At 49.4% G+C, this 22011-nt stretch overlaps 1 protein-coding gene across 1 annotated transcript in view; it reads left to right on the forward strand.

Moving 5' to 3' along the window:
* The first annotated feature begins 601 nt into the window (after positions 1-601).
* SLC38A8 (solute carrier family 38 member 8) overlaps positions 602-22011 on the forward strand; it is a 41476-nt gene continuing 20066 nt past the window's right edge. Inside the window, exons 1-2 of the mRNA XM_040254049.1 lie at positions 602-838; positions 5509-5707. Coding sequence (XP_040109983.1) covers positions 620-838; positions 5509-5707 — 418 coding nt within the window. The 5' untranslated portion in view covers positions 602-619. The remainder of the gene's footprint in view (positions 839-5508; positions 5708-22011) is intronic.

The raw sequence follows: 22011 nt of genomic DNA on the forward strand, positions 1-22011 counted from the left end.
GGGTGAGATCAGCCAGCTCCCCTGACCCGGGGCTCAGGGAAAGCCCCGCCCCGGTGCGTCTTAAGCCTTCCCTCCTCCCCGGCTCAGACCAGCAGCCTCAGAAGCTGCGAGTTCTTGGGACGGATGGCCTGACCTCTTAGTCCTATCCTCTTAGGTTCGGGGTTGTGACCCCCCACTGGTGCTCTCTAGGGCCCCCCATGATTCCTGACTCATTTGCCCACCCCTCTGGGTCCTCTGGAGTGAGCCTGAATCCCATCTCCAATGGCCCAGGACTGCTTGTCTCCGTGAAGACTGGACTTGGTGGTAAGGACTGGGTGCTGGAGGCAGGGGGATGGGTGATAGAGGGAGAAGAAGTTTGGGGGTTGGAAGAGAAAGGGGAGGGGGCAGCCTCGGTGGCCTTGAGTTGAGTGGGAGGGCAGGAGTGCTGATGAACAGGGGTAAAAGTTGGGGGGAAACATTTGTTGAGGGGAAGGCATGAGGACCAGGTGTTATAGGGCAGGTGGGTGTGTAAGGCTCTGGAAAGGGGATCAGAGGCTCCAAAAGCATATGAGGCCGGGTGGTTGCGATGGATGCCCTGGCTCAGTGGAGGAAAGGACCCCTCCCAGCCGGAGGTCTCGAGATGACCCCCCTCCCCACTCTCCTTCCAGCCATGGAGGGGCAGACCCCAGGAGGTGGAGGCCTTTCAGAAAAGCTGGTCCCCATGACCTCCGGCCCTGGCCTGTCCTCGCTGGGTGCTGTCTTCATCCTTCTGAAGTCCGCGCTGGGCGCTGGCCTACTCAACTTTCCATGGGCCTTCCACAAGGCTGGGGGAGTGGCCCCCGCTTTCCTCGTGGAGCTGGTAAGCTGTCGTAGGCTGTTTCATGGGGCGGGGTTGGGGAGGGTGGTCTCTGGGAGCAGGTAGGAGCTGAATTTTATTTTTCCAGGCGTAACCCTAGGCATTGCTTCTGCAGAGCTGCCTGTCTGCAAAATTACTCCTGTGTTTTGGTTTTTTGTCCCTCTCAGCTCATGGGGGAGAAAGAAGAATCCCGGTGTAAACCTGCAGACCCGGGCCGTGAGCATCCTCGGAGCTGAGGTCCACGCAGCCAGGTGGGGGTTGAGGGGAGGAGTGGGGGAGGGCAAGTGGAGCTGTGCTCGCCGCACCTGCAGCCTGTGAACCCGGCCTATGAGCTGAGCCACTGCCTGCCTTCTCTTGGCGGCTGGTCTCCGCTCCACAACTAAGGCCCAAATCCTGTGGGCAGAGCAGGACTGACTTGCCGTAAGCCCCCAGCCTGCGCAGGGGTGTTTGGCCACTGCTGCGTGTGGAGCCTAAACTCCCTCCCTTTCCAGAAAGTTCTAGGGGCTGACCGTTCTCAGCAGAGAAGAGCTGCTGGTTAGCACAGCTTCATTTTATTAGCTGATAGGAATCAGGCGTTTCCTGGTGAGCTCTTTGACGGGCATCATGTCAAAGGCTTTTCCCTGGCAGCTGCTGATAAGGACTCCATTGGGCCTTTCTGATCCTTCTGGAAGCTGCCAAATACCACCCTGTGTGGTGTCCAGTAGCCTGTGCCGCCCCTGTGCTGGCCCAGCGCCCGTTTGGACTATGCAGGCTCTGTCCTCCTGAAGCTTGCTCTAACGGGGAGCTTGGATAAGATTCAGGAAGTCAAATGAGGTAGTGGGCAGTGGCGCTGCGGGGGGCGGTGTGACCCCTTTGGGGGTGGTGGAAGCTGAGAAGCTCCCTCCGAGGCGGCACTGAGCCCCAGCTTGTGTGGGTGCACGTGATGGGCAACAAGGCTGTGTTTGCTGTTCCCTGAACAGGGAGCCTGACCTCCAGCCACAGAGGGTCAGCCACAGAGGGTCAGCGACGGAGCAGGTGGGGCCGGCGTGGGGGTCCGGCCAGTCAGAGGGCAGCAGGCTGGGCTGAGGCAGACGAGCAGTGGCCAACTCACTCCCCAGGCTCTGTGTGGGGTCTCCCAGCGCCTCCAGGCCCGCAGATGCTGACTCTGTGCTGATGGGCCTCCCTGGTGACACGGACGCTGCTGGGGTGGCTTGCCGTTGGCCCAGGATGGTCTAAAGTTCCTGCCCTGGGCAGGCAGACTTGAGGAAAGGGGACCCCAAATAGGAATCAATGGAAACTCCCCACAAGGGAGAAAGTCGGGCTGGCGAGCAGCTCACCCTTCCCCCACCCCGTTTCCTGGCTCTCCCTCTTCACCAGATAGCTCTGCCCCCACTCGGGTTGGCGGAATATTTAAACATCCCTGCCACTGGGAGGCTCGTGGTATGAGATTTTAAGTCTCTCGTGGCTCCATTAGCTTTGGAGGATTAATGAAATTAATGAGCCTGGATCTTCCTCGGCTGCAAAGAGAGAGGCAGCCTGGCCAGGGGCTTTTGCCTACTGGCTGCTCAGAGGCTCAGGGACCCTCTCGAGGGTCACCCAGTCCTGTGTGGTCAGCTCACTGCGTTAGCAGAGACTCACCTTCACTGGCCAAGGCTCAGTCTGACCCCCTTCGCTTCCTTTTGTCCAAAATATTTACCAGTGCCTGCTATGTACTGGGGGCTGAACATAAGCAAAAAGACACGACCCCAGTCTCCATGGAGCTTAGAGTCTGGTGATGATCGCCACACTGTATGCACCGGGCCCCTGGACCCAAGGACCACAAACGGAGCAGCGTGAAACAACCGACGTGTATGCTGTCCCAGTTCTGGAGGCCTCCAGCCCGAATTCCAGTGTAGCAGAGTCATGATCCCTTAAAGACTCCAGCAAAAGGTCCTTCCTACCTCTCCAGCTCCTGGGGGCGCCAGCTGTTCCTTCGCTTGTGGCCACGTTGTCCCTTGGCCGCTCCTCTGCGTCTCCTCCTTTTCTGTCTCTTATCAGGACATGTGTCATTGAGGCCCACTTGGATCATCCAGAGCGACCTCATCTCAAGGTCCTTAATTTTAACCTGTGAAGACCCCTTTCGTCTTCATTATCTGCGCCTGCAAAGACGGGTGCCACTAAGCCCCTTTCACAGGTTCTGGAGATGAGACTTTTGAGGGGATTCAACTCACCATAAGAATAATTGTGCCCATAAAAGGCATGGTTCTGCCAGAGCCTGAAACAGAGAAGGTTGAATCCAGCTCAGGGGTGAAGGGTGGGGAGGCTTCCTGGAGGAGGTGACTTTGGGGGGCGGGGTTGGGAAGTAGGGATGCCCATCCCCAGGTGAGGGGCAGTGGTGGAGGCAGGAGGGAGTTCCAGGCAGAGGAGCCATCTTGGACAGAAGGCCAGGGGCTGGAGGGAGCATGCATGTTCTTCCTGGCTCTAAACTTCTAAGTTTCTCTGACTCGGTCCACTTAGATGTTACCCTCAGGCTGCTGGAGTAGGAACAAGCCTGCAGTCAGGGCATGAACTGGGTCTGAAGGGGCCAGCCTAGCTTTCCCCAGGCTTCTAGGTTGAGCACCTTGCCGCTTCTGCATTCTTCTCCTTCATAGAACTGTGGGAGGGAGTCTGAGTGTGGAGACCAGGTCCAGCTTAGGCACAGGTAATGGTCCAGCCTGGAGAGACTCAAAAACATTTAACTCCGTGGACGAGTGGGACTCAAGTGCATCGCTGGGGGTGGATGTCGAGTGGCACAGATGATTTGGAAAACAGTTTATAAGAAATTGCCAGAGTTGAACACGTCTACCCTGACACCCACAAATTCCATTCCCAGGTGTGTGTCCAGAAGGAAACGTGGGTCCTCAGCATGACTTATTCTAGAATGCTCAGCTCTTCATTCATAGCAGCCGAAACGAAGGACAGCCCAGATGTCTGGCAAAAGGGACTGGACCAGCCAAGTGATTCTATCCACCCTGTGAAATAGCACTGAAGAAAAATAGGAATAAACTACTGACGCATCCGACAGGGCTGGCCCTCACAAGTGTTACTGCTCAGTGGAAGAAGCCAGATAGGAAAACATATAAAAGCAAAGTACTATTAGAGCGTTTTTTTCTGGATCTAGGATGGGAACAGGAGGGGAACTCAGGGATGTGATGTTCTGTGTCTTGGTAGGGGTTCATGTTGCACATATACCTTATTTGTACCTCTTCCAGTGATGCTCTCACGACTCTGCATTTCACGGTGTGTAAATTTCTTCTTACAAGAGAGAAGGACTATAAACAAACATCAAACTCCAATTAATGACACTCCATTAATGCCCAAATCTTTGGTGATAAGTATACTGATATCCACAGCTTGCCTTGAAATGTACCCCCAAGTTTAGATGGACATGTGGACACATGGTAAGAGATGTGATAAAACAAGCACAGGGACCTACTCCTAGTAGAATCTAGGTGGTGAGGACATGGTGTTCATTGTAAAATTCTTCCAGTTTTCCTAGATGTTTGAAAAGTTTTCATAGTGTTGGAAAAATTTACACTGAACTAGGGAGAGCCCTGGAGAAGGCAATGGCACCCCACTCCAGTGTCCTCTTGCCTGGAAAATCCCATGGACGGCCTGGTGGGCTGCAGTCCATGGGGTCGCGAACAGTCGGACACGACTGAGCGACTTCAACTTTCACTTTTCACTTTCGTGCTTTGGAGAAGGAAATGGCACCCACTCCAGTGTTCTTGCCTGGAGAATCCCAGAGACGGGGGAGCCTGGTGGGCTGCCGTCTATGGGGTTGCACAGAGTTGGACACGACTGAAGCGACTTAGCAGCAGCAGCAGCAGGGAGAGCCCTGGAGAGGGAGTCTGGAGAGAAACGACGACCACTTCTTTTGTTGTTGTTAAATATTTATTTGGCTCCACCAGGTCTTAGTTGTGGCCCATGGCATCTTTAGCTGAGGCCTATGACCTCTTAGTTGTGGCTTGAAGGACCCAGTTCCCAGGGCCCTGCATGGGGAGCGCAGAGTCATAGCCAGCGGGCCACAGGGCAGTCCCCAGCTGCCACGTCTTGAGGGGTTACCGCGTGCCGGGCACTGAGCTGAGTGCATTATGTGCTTTGTTTAGCCCAGATGCTTCACAATCCCCCAGTAAGGTAGATAGTATCATCCCCATCTCACGGATGGGAAAACAGATTGATGGTTGGCCTCATGCCACAGAGCGGGTGAGTGGCAGGGTTGGGATTGAACCCAAGTATGCCTGCTTCCTCGGAGAAGGTGATGGCACCCCACTCCAGTACTCTTGCCTGGAAAATCCCATGGACGGAGGAGCCTGGTAGGCTGCAGTCCATTCAGTTGCAAAGAGTTGGACACGACTGAAGCGACTTCGCAGCAGCAGCATGCCTGCTTCCTAACCACCATGCTTTATGGCTCTCCACCCACAACCCATGTGATCTTAGGAAAGTAATTTAAACTCTGGGTTTCCAAAGCCTCATTTGTCCAGCTGGTGTGGTTTGGCATGAATCCCAGATTCACAGATTTAGACCAGCATGGCCTCTAGAATCCACCTGCTTTGTAACTCTGGTTTTCGGGAATGGGCTGGTGGCTCATCAGGTTGTGGCCTCTGCAGCTGAGGCTCGCTGGGAGTGGGCTGAGCAGCTGTGGGTATGCCCAACGCCACGGTCCTGTTCGGCAGGTCTCCCTGGTCTTCCTGATCAGCGGGCTGGTCATCCTGGGCTACGCTGCCTCCGTCAGCGGCCAGGCCACCTACCAAGGTGTGGTCGGAGGGCTGTGTGGCCCTGCCATCGGCAAGCTGTGTGAGGCCTGCTTCATCGTCAACCTGCTCATGATCTCCGTGGCCTTCCTCAGGGTGGTCGGCGACCAGCTGGAGAAGCGTGAGTACCTGCGCTGCAGTCGAGGAGACCCCTTTGTGGAGCTCAGGGCTCCTAGTGGATGAGCAGGATGTGGACGTGGGGCTGGGCCCTGGGCAAGCAGCAGAGGCTGAGACCACTCCTAGTTCCTAACATTGTAGGGAAGGGAGGTCTAGGAGAAGTAATTACCAGTATAGCAGAAGTTAGAGAGGGGTCTGTGCTGGGGTGTCCCGTGGGGACTCATTTTACATATGGGAGGTGGCACCAACTGCAGAGACGTCCCTGTGAGAGAGAACCAGTAGCCCTTGAGCTTGGGGACCTTGAAGACTCTGGGCTCACGCACCCTTGGCCTCTAGTCCCCCACTAACAACTTCCCTCTTAAGTACTGCTTTGGCTGTGTCTTGCTGATTTTGGTATGTTCTGGTTTCACTTTCATGTCGTTCAGACCTTTGCTAATTTTTGCTGTGATTTCTTCTTTGACCCTTGGGGTGTTTAGAATTGTGCAGTTCGGTTTCCAATGATTTGGGGGTTTCCTCAATGCGCTTGTGGTTTCTCCCTCAAATGCATCACGGTCAGAGAACACACATATGTCATTGTGGCATTTGAGACCTGCTCTGTGGCTAGGTGCAGTCTGTCTTGTTGATCTCTTTTTTAAAAAAATATTTGTTGATTTGGCTGCATCAGGTCTTTGCTGTGGCATGTGAGCTCTTTGCTATGACAAGTAGGGCCTTTATTTGTGTCATGTGGGATCTAGTTCCCTGAACAGTGATTAAACCCCGGGCCATCTGCATTAGGAGCGTGGAGTGTTAACCACTGGACCACCTGGGAAGTAAGTCCCTTACTGAGCTCTCAAAGGGTGTGTGTGGTTGTTGAATGCAGTGTTTTAGAACCCTCCTTTACGTCAAGATGAGCCAGAGCTTAGGTCAGACCTTCTGTGGCTTTGCATTTTGGGAGAGTGGGCAGCGGGGTGGGGAAGTCTAGTTCTTCTGTTTGGTTCTGAGAGAGAAAGTGTTAAAATCTCTGGTTATGACTGCCGATTTGTCTATTTATCCCTTTAATCCTATGAATTTTTTGCTCATGGTTTTTGAAACTCTTATTATTAAGCACACACTGTGAATTGCCTTTTTATTATGAAATTTCCATTTTTGTCTCTGAATTACTTTGTCATTATATCCGCCTTCTCTTCTATGAATATAGCCTCTCTAGCATCCTTAAGATTAGCGTTTGTACAGAATTTCTCTTCCCACTCTTACTGTGAACCTAACCGTGGCTTGGAATTTTAAAATGCATTTCTTGTAGACAGCATATGGTTGGGTCTTGCTTTTTATCATCTTGGCAGTCTTGGGTTTTAATTGGAATATTTTAGACTTTTGCTTGGAATGTAATTACTGAGATGATGGATCTCAGTCTGTTTTACTGTTTGTTTTGTCTGTTCTGTCTCTTGAACCATGAAAAAAGGCCCCCGACGCGGGGTTATGGAAATTAAAAGCTCCCGTGTTGTGGGTAGCACTCTCATCCCTCAAAAAAATGAAAGTTGGTAGATCTGAACCTCTGAACCTCTCAGTGGGTAAACGGGTGCAAGGATGCCCTGCTGACCGTGGGCAGTAGAGGTTATGTCAAGTTTCAATTATGTTCGGCTGGTGGTGCTGCTCTTAGGAGACGAATTCTGAGGTGCTGCCGTGTGGAGAAGGATTCTCAGGGGATGTGGAATTGAGGAAGACTTAAAGGGCTACAGTGTTGAGAAGGATCTGTGGGCTGTTGCATAGGCAGGGATCTTAAGGGGCTGCTGTGTTGCAAAGGATCTGTGGGTCTGCCATGTTGAGAAGAATTTGGGAAGGCTGGGTGATGAGAAGGGTCCCAGGGGCTGCCATGTTGGGGAAGATTCTGAGGGGCTGCAGTATTGAGAGGGATTTGGAGGGCTGGCCATGTTGAGGAGAATGTAGCAATTGCAGTTTGGGAAGGAGTCTGAGGGGCTAACCAGGTGAGAATGATTCTAGGGGCTGCCATGCTGAGAAGTATTCTGAGGGCCTCTGTGTTGAGAAGAATGTTAGGAGGTGATTGTTTTTTTGGCAGATTCTCAGCAGCTGAGGTGTTGAGAAGGATCTAGGGGCTGCTGTGTTCAGAAGGATTCTGAGGGGCTGCCATGTTGAGAAGAATTTTGAGGGTCTGGAGTGTTTAGATGGATCTTTGAGGGGCTGCTGTGTTGAGGATTCTGAGGGGATGCCATGTTGAGAAGGATCTGTGGCCTGCTTTGTTGGGACAGATCTTGAGGAACTGCCTATTTGGGAAGAGTTCTGAGGGACTGCTGTGTCGAGAAGGTATCTGAGGTACTGTTGTGTTGGGTAGGGTTCTGAGGGCCTCCGTGTTGAGAATAATTTTAGGGGCTGCCGTGTTTCTGAGGATTCTCAAAAGCTTCTGTGTTAAGATGATTCTGAGGGGCTGCCTTGCTGAGGACATTGACGACTTGTAGATTTCAGAAGGATTCTGTGGGGCAGCCATATTGGAAAGGATCTGAGGAGATGCAGTATTGAGAAGGGGAGGATTCTCAAGGCCTGCTGTATCAGAAGGATGCTGACGGCCTCAGTGTTGAGAAGAATCTTAGGGGCCACCATGTTGGGAAGAATCTTAGTAGGTGCAGTGGTGGAAACGATTCTGAAGGGCGGCCATGTCAAAAGGAATCTGAAGGCTTTTGTGTTGTCAAGAATCTGAGGGGCTGTGGTGTTCAGGAGGATTCTGAGGTAGTGTCATGTTGAGTAAGATTTTGAGGTGCTTCATGTTGAGAAGGATTCTGAGGGCCTGCTGTGTTGGGAAGAATCTGAGTGGCTGTTGTGTTGAGAATGCTTCTGAGGCATGCATGTTGGTAAGGTTTGTGAGTAGATGCCATGTTGGTAAGAATTCTGAGGTGCCTCTGTGTTGAGAAGGATTCTGAGAACAATCTGAGGAACTGCCATGTTGGGAAGGATTCTTAGAGGCTGCTTTGTTTAGATGGATTCCTGTGGGCTGTCATTTTGAGAAGGATTCTAAGGGTTGCTGTGTTGAGAAGAATCTTAGGGACTGCTGTGTTGATGAGAATTCTTAGTGGCTACCATGTTGGGAAGGATTCTGATGGTCAGCTGTGTCACAAGAATTTTGAGGGCTTTTGTGTTGAGAAGTATCTTAGGGGCTGCCATGTTGAGGACAATTCAGAAGGGCTGCCTTGTGAGAAGGATTCTGATGGCCTCTTTGTTAGGGGCTGCTGTGTTGAGAAGGATTCTGAGGTGCTACAGTATTGGGAAGGGTTCTGAGGGGCTGATTCAAATCCTGAGGATGGTTTGAATGCCTGCAGTTTGGGGAAGGATTCTGAGGGACTGTGGTGTTGAGAATTCCCAGCTGCTACCTTGTTGAGAAGTGTTCTGACGGCATGCAGTGCTGAAAAGAATCTTAGGGGCTGTCCTGTTGGGTGGGATTCTGAGGGCCTCTGTGTTGAGAAGAATCTTAAGGGCTGCCTTACTGAGATGGTTCTGAGGGACTTCTGTGTTCAGAACATTTTTTGAATGGCTACAGCATTGGGAAGAATCTAAGGTGCTGCCATATTGAGATGATTCTGAAGTTTAATCCCTGGGTTGGGAAGACCCGGAGAAGGAAATGGCAACCCACTCCAGTAGTCTTGTGTGGAAAATCCCATGGACAGAGGGACCTGGTGGGCTACAGTCCATGGGTCAGATAGAGTCAGACACGACTGAGTGATTTAACACACTGAGGGACTGCTATGTTGAAATGATTGTGAGGGTCACCTGTATTGAGGATTGTGAATGGTTGCTTTTGGAGAAGGAAGTGAGGGGCTGACATATTGAGAGGATTCTGTGGGACTGCCGTGTTGGGAAGGATTCTGAGAGCAGCTATGATGAAAATTATTTTGAAGAGCTGCATGTTGAGGATTCTGAGGTGCTGTCTGTTGAGAGGAATACAAAGGGCCTGCAGTATTTGGAAGGATTCTGAGGGACTGCCATGTGGGGGAGGTTCTGATGTGCTGCAATTTAGGTGGATCCTGAGGGCTATTGTGTGAGAAGGATTAGGGAGCTGTTGTGTTGAGAAGGATCTGGAGGAGGGCTTCTGTGTTCAGAAGGATTCTGGGGGCTTCTGTGTTGGGAAGGATATAAGGGGCTGCTGAGTTGGGAAAGATTCTGAGGGCCTTGTGTTGAGAAGAAGTTTAGGGGCTGCTGTATTTTGGAGAATTCATGAGAGCTGCCCCATCGGGAAGGATCTGAGGGAATGCTGTGTTGAGAAGGATTTGAGGGGCTTTAGTATTGGGAAGTATTCTGAGGGATGCCATGTGAGAGGCATTCTGAGGGGCTGCTATGTTGAGAAGAGGTTGGGAAGGCTGGCTTGCTGAGGAGGATCTGAGGTGCTGCCTTGTTGAGAAGGATTCTCCGGGCCTGCAGTGTTGAGAAGAATGTTAGCAACTGAAGTTTAGGAAGGATTCTGAGGGTCTGCCATGTCAGGATTTTGAGAGATTTTTGTATTGAGAAGGATTTTAGGGGCTTAGAATCAGAAGGGTTGCATTGTGAGATGGATTCTGATGGCTTCCATGTTTAGAAGAATCTTAAGGGCTGCTGCGTTGAGAAGGATATGAGGAATTGCTGTGTTGAGAAGGATTCTGAGGGGTGCTGTGTTCAGATGTATTCTGAGGAGTGCTGTGTGGAGAAAGATTCTTTGTTTCTCCCTGTGGAGCAGAAGCTTCGGGTCTGACATGTTGAAAAGGGTTTTGAGGATGTGCATGGATGGGAAAACCAGACCACCTGACCTGCCTCTTGAGAAACCTATATGCTGGTCAGGAAGCAACAGTTAGAACTGGACATGGACAGACTGGTTCCAGATAGGAAAAGGAGTACGTCAAGGCTGTATAGTGTCACCCTGCTTATTTAACTTATACGCAGAGTACATCATGAGAAACGCTGGGCTGGAAGAAGCACAAGCTGGAATCAAGATTGCCAGGAGAAATATCAATAACCTCAGATATGCAGATGACACCACCCTTATGGCAGAAACTGAAGAGGAACTAAAAAGTCTCTTGATGAAAGTGAAAGAGGAGAGTGAAAAATTTGGCTTAAAGCTCAACATTCAGAAAACGAAGATCATGGCATCTGGTCCCATCACTTCATGGCAAACAGATGGGGAAACAGTGGAAACAGTGTCAGACTTTATTTTTTTGGGCTCCAAAATCACTGCAGATGGTGATTGCAGCCGGGAAATTAAAAGACGCTTACTCCTTGGAAGGAAAGTTATGGCCAACCTAGATAGCATGTTAAAAAGCAGAGATATTACTTTGCCAACAAAGGTCCGTCTAGTCAAGGCTATAGTTTTTCCAGTGGTCATGTATGGATGTGAGAGTTGGACTGTGAAGAAAGCTGAGCGCTGAAGAATTGATGCTTTTGAACTGTGGTTCAAAAGACTCTTGAGAGTCCCTTGGACTGCAAGGAGGTTCAACCAGTCCATCCTAAAGGAGATCAGTCCTGGGTGTTCATTGGAAGGACTGATGCTGAAGCTGAAACTCCAGTACTTTGGCCACCTCATGCGAAGAGCTGACTCATTGGAGAAGAGCTGACTCACTGGACAAGACCCTGATGCTGGGAGGGATTGGGGGCAGGAGGAGAAGGGGATGACAGAGGATGAGATGGCTGGATGGCATCACTGACTCGATGGACATGAGTTTGTGTAAACTCCGGGAGTTGGTGATGGACAGGGAGCCTGGTGTGCTGCGATTCATGGGGTCGCAAAGAGTCGGACACGACTGAGCGACTGAACTGAACTGAATGGTTGAGGAGGATCTGGGCAATGTCGTGTTGAGTAGGTTTTTGAGGTACTCCATATTGAGATGGATTCTCAGAGCCTGCTGAGTTGGAAAGGATCTGAGAGGGCTGTGTTTTTGAGGATCTGAGTGGGTTACATGTTAAGAAGGATCTGTGGGGCTGCTGTGTTAGGAATAATTCTTAGATGCTGGTCTGTTCAGGATTCTGAGGGGCTTCCGTGTTGAGAATTCTGAGGGGCTGTTCTGTGAGATGGGTTCAGAGGAAGGACCTCTGTGTTAAGAATAATCTTGTGAGCTGTCATGTTGATGAGGATTTGAGGGCCTGCTATTTTTAGGATTCTGAGAAGGTGCAGAATTGAGGATCTGAGGTAGTGTCATGTTGAGTAATTTTTGAGGTACTCTATGTTGAGGAGGATTCTGAGGGCAGCTGTATTGGAAAGGATCTGAGGAGTGTTGTGTTAACAATGGTTCTGAAAGTGTGCCATGTTTCAAAGTATTTTGAGGGATGTGTGTTGAGCAGCATTCTGAAAAGCTGCTCTTTTGTGGAGGATCTGAGGGACTGCCCTGTTGGGAAGGATCTGAGGGGCTGCCAAGTTGAAAAGGATTATGCCTGCCTGTCCTGTTGAGGATTCTGAGGTGCTGCCTTATTGAGAAGAATTCTAAGTGGCTACTATGTTGGAAGGGTGTGAGATGCTGGTATGTTGGGAAGGATTTTGGGGAGCTACTGGATTGAGAAGTATTCTGTGTGACTGCTGAGTTGAGGATTCTGAGGTGCTGCCATGTTTCAAAAGATTCTCATGTTTAGAAGGATTCTAGGGTCTTCAAAATGTTGACAAGAATCTTGGAGGTAGCCGTCCTTTGGAGGATTCTCAGGGCCTGCTGTGTTGAGAAGGATAGGAGGGCTACTGTGTTCAGAAGATCCTAAAGGACTGCCATGTTGAAATGAGAGGATTCTGAGCTGCTGCCTTGTTGAGAAGAGTTCTGAAGGCCTGCAGTTGTATGGAAGGATTCTGAGGGTGCAGTGTTGAGAAGGATCTGAAGAGCTACTGTGTTGAGAAGAATTTTGGGGGACCATTGTGTTAAGGAGGATTTGTGGTGTGCCATACTGAGAAAGTTCTGTGGTGCTGCAGCGTTGGGAAGGATTCTGGGGTGCCGCAATGTTCACAAGAATTCCGAGGGGCCTCAGTGTTGAATCTTAATGGCTGCCGTACTTCACAGGATCCTAAGGGGCTTCCATGTTGAGAAGGATCTGAGACGCTGCCGTGTTCAGAAGGATTCAGAGGGGCTGCCATGTTGAAAATGATTATGAGGGACTTCTGTGTTGAGTAGAATCCCGAGGGGGTGCCGTATCAGAAGGATTGTGAGTACCTCCATGTTGAGAAGAATCTTAGGATCTACCTTGTTGTGATGGTTCTAAGGGGCTTCTGTGTTCAGAAGGCTGTTGAAGGGCTACAGCACTGGGAAAAAATCTGTGTTGCTACCATGTTGAGAAGGATTCTGAGTGGCTGCTGTGTTGAGAAGGATCCTGAAGGGCTGCCATGTTGAGAATTCTGAGTGGCTGATCTTGGAGAGGAAGTGAGGGGTTGCTGTACTGAGAGGATTCTGAGGGGCTGCTGTGTTGGGAAGGATTCTGAGGGCTTCTATGATGAAAATTATTTTGAAGAGCTGCCGTTAAGGAGGTTAAGGAGAATTCCATGGTGCTGCCTTGTTGAGAAGGATACTGAGGGTCTGCAGTGTTTGGAAGGATTTCATGGGACTGCTATTTTGGGAAGGTTCTAAGATGCTGTGGTTTAGATGAGGGCTACCGTGTGAGAAGGATTCTAGGGGCTTTTGTGTTGAGAAGGATTCTGAGGGGCTGCAGGGTTGAGGAGGATCTGAAGCAGTGTCATTCTGAGTAAAATTTTGAGGTGCCCCGTGTTAAAAAGATTCCAAGGGCCTGTTGTGTTGGGAATGATCTGTGGGCTATTGAGAATGATTCTGAGGCAAGTGTGTTGGGAAGGACTGTGAGCAGATGCTGTTAGTAGGAATTCTGAGAGGCTGCTCTGCTGAAAAGGATCTGAGGGTCCACCATGTTGGGAGGGCTGCGTATTGAGGAGGATCTAAGGTGCTGCCTTGTTGAGAAGGATTCTGAGGGCCTGCAGTGTTCAGAAGGACCTGAGGGGCTGCCCCATTGGGAAAAATTCTCCGGGGGTGTAGTACTGAGAAGGAGAATGTTAGCAGCTGTGGTTTGAGAAGGGTTCTGAGGGGCTGCCATTTTGAGGAGAATTTGTAGGGCTCCATATGAGTATGATTCTAGGGGCTCCATGTTGAGAAGAACTGTAGGAAATGCCATGCTGGGAAATATTCTGAGGACCCCTGTGTTGATAAGAATCTTAGGAGGTGCTGTGTTTTGGAGGATTCTCCAGGAGTTATAGGGGAGAAGGCAATGGCAACCCACTCCAGTACTCTTGCCTGGAAAATCCCATGGATGGAGGAGCCTGGTAGGCTGCAGTCCATGGGGTCGCTAAGAGTCGGACACGACTGAGCGACTTCAACTTTCACTTTTCACTTTCATGCGTTGGAGAAGGAAATGGCAACCCACTCCAGTGTTCTTGCCTGGAGAATCCCAGGGATGGGGGAGCCTGGTGGGCTGCTGTCTATGGGGTCGCACAGAGTCGGACATGACTGAAGCGACTTAGCAGCAGCAGCAGCAGGAGTTATAGTGTAGAGAAGGATCTGAGGTGCTGCCATGTTGAGAAGATTTTCAGGGACCAGGGTGTTTGTTAAATGGATCCTTGAGAGGCAGCTGAATTGATGAGAGTTTTGAGGAGCAGCTGTTTTGCAAAGGATCTAAGATGCTACCATACTGAGAAAGATTTATGTACTGCTGTGTTAGGACAAATTCTGAGGCACAGCCTGTTTGGCAAGAGTTTTGAGGGGCTGCCTCGTTGAGAAGGATTCTGTGGTGCTGAGGTGTTGGGAAGGACTCCAAGGGAATTCTTCTGAACTTCTCTGTGTTCAGAAGAATTTTAGGGGTTGCCATGTTTTGGAGGATTCTCAGAAGCTACTTATTGAGAAGGATCCTGAGGGCCTGTAGTGTTTGAAAGAATTCTGTGGAGCTTCCATATTGTGAAGGATCTGGGTAGATGTGGTGTTGACAAGGATTCTGAATGACTGTACTGTTGAGAAGGATCCTGAGGGGGGCTGCCACATTGGGAAGGATTCTCATGGGTTGTCATGTCAGAAGGATTCTGAGGGCCTCAGTGTTGAGAAGAATCTTAGGGGCCACCACATTGGGAAGAATCTTAGCAGTTGCAGTGGCGGGAACGATTCTGAAAGGACTGCCCTGTCAGAAGGATTCTGAGGGCCTTTGTGTTGTCAAGAATCTGAGGGGCTATGGTGTTGAGGAGGATTCTGAGATAGTATCACGATGAATAAGATTTTGAGGTGCTCCATGTTGAGGATTCTGAGGGCCTGCTGTGTTGAGAAGGATTCTTAAAGCCTCCATGTGGAGCAGAACCTTCAGGGTTGCTTTTTGTAAAGGATCGGGGGGACTTCTATGTTCAGAATGATTCTGAGGGGCTGCAGCATTGGGAGGTATCTGAAGTGCTGCCTTGTTGAGAAGGTTTCGAGTTTCTGCTGAGTTTCTGGATGTGAGGAGCCTGCTGTGTCACAAGGATTGTGAGAATCTTAGGGGCTGCCATGGTTAGAAGGAAGTCTGAGGGTAGCTTTAAGGAGAACTGAGGTAGTGTCCTGTTGAGTATGTTTTTCAAGGTGCTCCATGTTGAGAAGGATTCTCTGGGCTGCACTGGAAAGTATCTGAGGGGCTGTTTTGTTGAGAATAGTTCTGAGGCATGGCGTGTTGGTAAGCATTCTGAGGTGCTACTGTATTGAGGCTCTGAGGTGCTGCCATGTTAGGAAGGATTCCTAGGGGCTGCTGTGTTCAGGATTGTGAGGGGCTTCCATTTTGAGGAAGATTCTGGGGGGTTACAGTGTGAGATGGATTCTGAGGACCTCCATGTTCAGGGGCTGTCATGCTGAAAGGGTATTGTGTGCCTGCTGTGTTGAGGATTCTGAGGGCCTGCTGTGTTGAGAAGAATTCTGAGGGGCTGCTCTATTGGGGAAAGATCTGAGGGGTGTTGTGTTAAGGGTTCTGAGAACTGCTTGTTGCAAAGTATTCTGAGGGATATGTGGTGAGCAGCATTCTGAGAAGCTGCTATGTGGCAGAGGATCTCAGGGGCTGTCATATCGAGAAGGATCTGAGGTGCCACCATGTTGAAAAGGGTCTAGGTGCTCCTGTGCAGAGGAGGATTCTAAGAGAATGCCATGTTGAGAAGGATCTGTGGGCTACTGTGTTGGGATGGATCCTGAGGAACTGCCTATATGAGAAGAGTTCTGAGATGCTGTGATGTTGAGAAGAATTCTGAGGTGCTGCAATGTTGAGAAGGGTTCTGAGCAGCTGCTGTGTTGAGAAAGATCTGATGTAGTGTCATTGAGGGGCTACCATATTAGGAAGGATCTGAGGTACTGCCATGTTGAGAAGGATTTTGAGGGGTCAGATTATTTAGATGGATCCTTGAGGAGCTCCTAAGTTGATGAGGGTTTTAAGGGACAGCTGTTTTGCAAAGGATCTCAACTGCTGCCATGCTGAGAAGGATCTAGTTGCTTCCTTGTAGAGGAAGATTCTGAGAAGATGCCATGTTGAGAAGGCTCTGTGGACTGCTGTGTTGGATAGATTCTGTGGAAATGCCTGTTTGGGAAGAGTTTTGAGGGGCTGCTGTGTTAAGAAGGTATCTGAGTGACTGTGATGTTGGGTAGGATTCTGAGGGCCTCCGTGTTGAGATTAATTTTAGGGGCTGCCGTGTTTCTGAAGATTCTCAGAAGCTGCTGTGTTGAGATGATTTTGAGGGGCTGCCTTGTTGAGAAGGACACTGTGGACCTGTAGTATTCAGAAAGATTCTGTGGGGCTGCCATATTGGGAAGATTCTGAGGTGATGTGATTAAGAAGGCTTCTGAGTGGTTGTCCTGATGAATCCTGTGGGACTTCCTCATGGGTTAGATTCTCATGGTTTCCTGTGGTGGAAGGAAGGATTTTGAGGGCCTCAGTGTTGAAAAGAATCTTAGGGGCTGTCATGCTGTAAAGAATCTGAGGGGCTGTGGTGTTGAGGAGGATGCTGAGGTACTGTCATGTTGAGTAAGATTTTGAGGTGCTCTCTGTTGAAAAGGATTCTGAGGGCAATGCTGTGTTGGGAAGGATCTGAGGGACAGTTGTGTTGAGAATGATTCTTAGGCATGCCATGTTGGTAAAGTTTGTGAGTGGATGCCATGTTGGTAGGAATTCTGAGGTGCTATTGCGTTGAGGAGGATTCTGAGGGAATTACATGTTGAGAAGGATTTGAGTGGCTGCCATGTTGGGAAGGATTCTGAGAGCTTAAAAATCCTTAATTCTGAAGGTTAAGAAGTATCTTAGGGGCTGCCATGTTGAGGAAGATTAGAAAGAGTGCCTTTTGAGATGGATTCCGAGGGCCTCCTTGTTTAGAAGATTGTTGGGGGCTGCTGTGTTGAGAAGGATCTCTGAGGAGTAGCTGTATTGAAAGAATTCTGAGAGGTGCTTTGTTTAGATGTATTCTGAGGGGTTGCTTTCTCGGAAAGGATTCTTAGTGCCTCCATGTAGAGCAGGATCTTAGGGGCTGCCATGTTGAGAAGATTTGGGGGACTGTGTTTGGGATGATTTGTGTTGCTGCCGTATTGAGAAGGTTCTGAGGTACCACAGTGTTGCGAAGGATTCTAAGGGGCTGCAGCATTCACAAGGATTATGAGGGACCTGAATGTTGAAAAGAATCTTAGGAGCTGCTGTGCTTTAGAGGATACTAAGGGTCTGCCATGTTGAGACGGATTTGAGGAGTTGCTGTGTTCAGAAGGATTCAGAGGGGCTGCCAGGTTGAAAATGATTATAAGGGACTGCTGTGTTGAGCAGAATCCTGAGGGGGTGCCATAACAGAAGGATTGTGAGGGCCTCTGTGTTGAGAAGAATCTTAGGGTCTACCTAGTGATGGTTCTGAGGGGCTTCTGTGTTCAGAAGGCTGCTGAAGGGTGATAGCATTGGGAAGCATCTGTGATGCTGCCATGTTGAGAAGGATTCTAAGTGGCTGTTGTGTTGAGGAGTCTGAGGGACTGCCATGTTTAAAAAGTGATTTTGAAGGGCTGCTGTGTTGAGGACACTGAATGGTTGATCTTTGGGAAAGAAGTGAGGGGTTGCCATATTGAGAAGATTCTGAGGGGCTGCTGTCTTGGGAAGGATTCTGAGGGCTTCTATAATGAAAATTATTCTGAAGACCTGCTGTATTAAGGAGGATTCTGAGGTGCTGCCTTGTTGAGAAGGATACCAAGGGCCTGCAGTATTGGGAAGGATTTCATGGGACTGGCATGTTGGGAAGGTTTTACAATGCTGTGGTTTAGATGTATCCTGAGGCCTACTGTGTAAGAAGGATTCTAGGGGCGTTTGTGTTGAGAAGGATGTGGGTGGCTTCTGTGTTCAAAAGGATTCTGAGGGGCTTCAGTGTTGAGGATCTGAGGCAGTGGATTAAGTCATTCTGAATAAGATTTTGAGGTCCTCCATGTTAAAAAGGATTCCAAAGACCTGTTGTGTTGGGAAGAATCGGTGAAGCTGTTGTGTTGAGAATGATTCTGAGGCATGTGTTTTAGGAAGGATTGTGAGCAGATCCTGTTAGTAAGAATTCTGAGAGGCTGCTGTGTTGAAAAGGATCTGAGGGTCCACCACATTGAAAAGAGTTTGGGAGGGCTTGGTGTTGAGGAGGATCTAAGGTGCTGCCTTGTTGAGAAGGATTCTGAGGGCCTGCAGTGTTCAGAAGGACTTGAGGGGCTGCCTCATTGGGAACAATTCTCAAAGGATGTAGTGTTGAGAAGAATGTTAGTAACTACCATTTGGGAAGGATTCTGAGGGGCTGCCATTTGGAGGAGGATCTGAGGGGCTCCATGTTGAGAAGAATTGTAGGTGCTGCCATGCTGGAATATATTGAGGGCCTCGATGTTGAGAAGAATCTTAGGAGGTCTGTGTTTGGAGGATTCTCAAGAGCTGTGGTGTAGAGAAGGATCTTAGGTGCTGCCATGTTCAGAAGGATTTTGAGGGGCTCTGGTGTTCAGATGGATCCTTGAGAGGCTGCCAAATTGATGAGAGCTTTGAGTGGTGGTGGTGGTTTAGTCACTGAGTCGTGTCTGACTGTCGTGACCCCATGGACTGTAGCCTGCCAGGCTCCTCTGTCCATGGGGTTCTCCAGGCAAGAATACTGAAGTGGGTTGCCATTTCCTTCTCCAGGGGATCTTCCCGACCCAAGAATCAAACCTGGGTCTCCTGCATTGCAGGCAGATTCTTTACCGACTGAGCTACAAGGGAAGCCCAATTATTAAAGATGCAAAGGATCTCAGATGCTACCATTCTGAGAAGGATTATGTGCTGCTGTGTTGGGACAGTTTCTGAGGCATGGCCTGTTTGGGAAGAGTTCTGATGGGCTGCCATGTTGAGAAGGATTCGGAGTATCTTCATGTTCAGAAGAATTTTAGGGATTGCTGTGTTTTGGATGATTCTCAGAGGCTATTGTGTTGAGGACGCTGAGGACCTGTAGTGTTTGAAAAGATTCTGTGAGGCTGCCATATTGTGAAAGATCTGAGTAGATGGTGTTGACAGGATTCTGAGTGACCGTCCTTTGAAGGATCTTGAGGGAACTGCTTTGTTGGGAGGGATTCTCACGGGTGCTGTGTCAGAAGGATTCTGAGGGCCTCAAGTGTTGAGAAGAATCTTAGACGCTGCCATGATGGGAAGAATCTTAGGTGCTGCAGTGGTGGGAACGACTCTGAATGGCGGCCACGTCAAAAGGATTCTGAGGGCTTTTGAGCTGTGAAGAATTAGAGAGGCTGTGGTGTTGAGGGCTCTTCTGAGGTAGTGTCATGTTGAGTAAGATTTTGAGGTGCTCCCTGTTGAAAACGATTCTGAGGGCCTGCTATGTTGGGAAGGATTCTTAGGGGCTGCTTTGTTCAGGTGGATTCCTGTGGGCTGGCATTTTGAGAATTCTAGGGGCTGCCATGTTGAGAAGAATCTTAGCCACTGCTGTGTTGATGAGAATTCTGAGTGGCTCCCACGTTGAGAAGGATTCTGATAGGCTGCCATGTCAGGTTTCTGAGGGCTTTTATTTTGAAAAGTATCTTAGGGTTGCCATCTTAAGAAGTAACAAAAGGATTGCCTGGCGAGATGGATTCTGATGGCCTCTGTGTTTAGAATAATCTTAGGGGCTGCTGTGTTAAGAGAGTCTCCATGTGGAGCAGAATATTTGGGAATGCTTGTTGAGAAGAATCTGGGGGACTTCTGTTCAGAATGATTCTGAGGGGTTGCAGCATTGGAAAGGATCTGAAGTGCTGCCTTGTTGAAAAGGCTTCTGAGTTTCTGCTGTGTTTGGAAAGATGTAAGGGACCCTTGAGAGTCCCTTGGACTGCAAGGAGATCCAATCAGTCCATTCTAAAGGAGATTAGTCCTGGGTGTTCATTGGAAGGACTGATGCTAAAGCTGAAACTCCAGTACTTTGGCCACCTTGTGCGAAGAGTTGACTCATTGGAAAAGACTCTGATGCTGGGAGGGATTGGGGGCAGGAGGAGAAGGGGACGACAGAGGATGAGATGGCTGGATGGCATCACCAACTCGATGGACATGAGTCTGAGTGAACTCCGGGAGTTGGTGATGGACAGGGAGGCCTGGTGTGCTGCGATTCATGGGGTCGCAGAGTTGGACACAACTGAGCGATGGAACTGAACTGAAGGGACCCACTGTGTCAAATGGATTGTGAAGATTTCTGTGTTGATGAGATTCTTAGGGGCTGCCATGTTGAGAAGGATTCTGAGGGACTGCTGTGTTGGGAAAGATTCTGAGTACCTGCAGTTTGGGGAAGGATTCTGAGGGACTGCTATGTATAAAATAACCCTGATGAAGGGCTGCTATATTGAGGAGCATTCTGATCTGCTGTCATGATGAGAATTCTGAGTGGCTGCTGTGTGAAAAAGATTGTGAGGGCTTTTGTGTTGATAAAAATCTCATGTGCTGCCGTGTTGAGGAGGGGCTGATCTGTTGAGAAGGATTCTCTGAACCTCCATGTTTTGAAGATTCTTAGGGGTTGCTGTTTTGGGAAGGATCTAAGACCTGGTTGTGTTGGTAAGCACTCTGAGGTGCTGCCATGTTGAACATAATTCTGAGGGGCTGCCATATTGATAAGAATTCTGAGGGGCTGCCACATTGAAAATGTTCTCTGGAGTTGCTGTGTTGAGAAGGATTCTGAGGGGCTGCTGTGCTGAGGATTCTGAGTAGCTGCCTCACTGGGAAGGATATGAGGGGCTGTTGTAGAGGATTCTGAGAGGATGCAGTGTTGAGATGGATTCTGAATAGTTGCCATATTGAGGAGGATTCTGAGGTGCTGCCTTATTGAGAAGAAATCTGAGTGGCTGCTGTGTTGGAAGGATGTGAAGGGCTGCCGTGTTAAGAAGGATTTGGGGCTGTTGGACTGAGAAGTATTCTGTGTGGCTGCTGTGTTGAGGATTCTGAGGTTCTGCCGTATTGAGATGAATCTGAGATTCTGCCATGTTTAGAATGATTGTAATGAGCCGCCATGTTGAGAAGGATTCCGGGGGCCTCTGTGTTAAGAGGGATCTTAGAGGCTGCCATCCTTTTGAGAATTCTCAGAAGGATATGAGGACTGCTGTATTCAGAAGATTCTGAAATGCTGCCATGTTGAAAATGATTTTGAGGGGCTGCATGTTAAGAAGGATTCTGAGCTGCTGTCTTGTTAAGAAGTGTTCTGAGAGCCTGCAGTGCTAAAAAGAATCTTAGTGAGTGCTGTGCTTTGGAGGATTCTCACAGGTGGCCATGTTGAGAAGGAGCGTAGGAGCTGCTTTGTTCAAAAGGGAGATTGTGAGGGGCTGCCATGTTGAAAATGATTTTGAGGGGCTGCGTGTTGGGAAGGATCCTGAGGGTTGCCATGTTGGAAAGGCTCGTGAGGAGCTATGTGTTTGGAAGGATTCTGAAGGCCTCCACTTTGAGAAGAGTGTTAGGGGCTGCCATGTAGAGATGTTCTGATGGTTTTAATTTCTGTGTTCAGAGGCTGCTGAAGGGCTACAGCATTGGGAAGGATCTGAGGTGCTGCCATGTTGAAAATGATTTTGACAGTTGGCTGTGTTGAGGATTCTGAATGGCTGCTCTTAGGGAAGGAAGTGAGGGATTGCTGCATAGAGTAGTTTCTGAGGAGCTGCTGTGATGGGAAGGATTCGGAGGAACTACCTGTTTGGGAAGAGTTCTGAAGGTCTGCTGTGTTGAGAAGGATTCTGAGGAGTTATGGTGTTGGGAAGTATTCTGAGGGCCTCTCTGTTGAGAAGAATTTTTAGGGGCTGCTGTGTTTTAGAGGATTCTCAGAAGCTGCTCTGTTGAGAAGATTCTGATGGGCTGATTTGTTGAGAAGGACACTGAGTGGCTGTGGTATTTGGAAGGATTCTGTGGGCTGCCATA

This window comes from Oryx dammah, unplaced genomic scaffold, assembly GCF_014754425.2.
Source record: "Oryx dammah isolate SB20612 unplaced genomic scaffold, SCBI_Odam_1.1 HiC_scaffold_13, whole genome shotgun sequence".
In the NCBI taxonomy this organism is placed as follows: Eukaryota; Metazoa; Chordata; class Mammalia; order Artiodactyla; family Bovidae; genus Oryx; species Oryx dammah.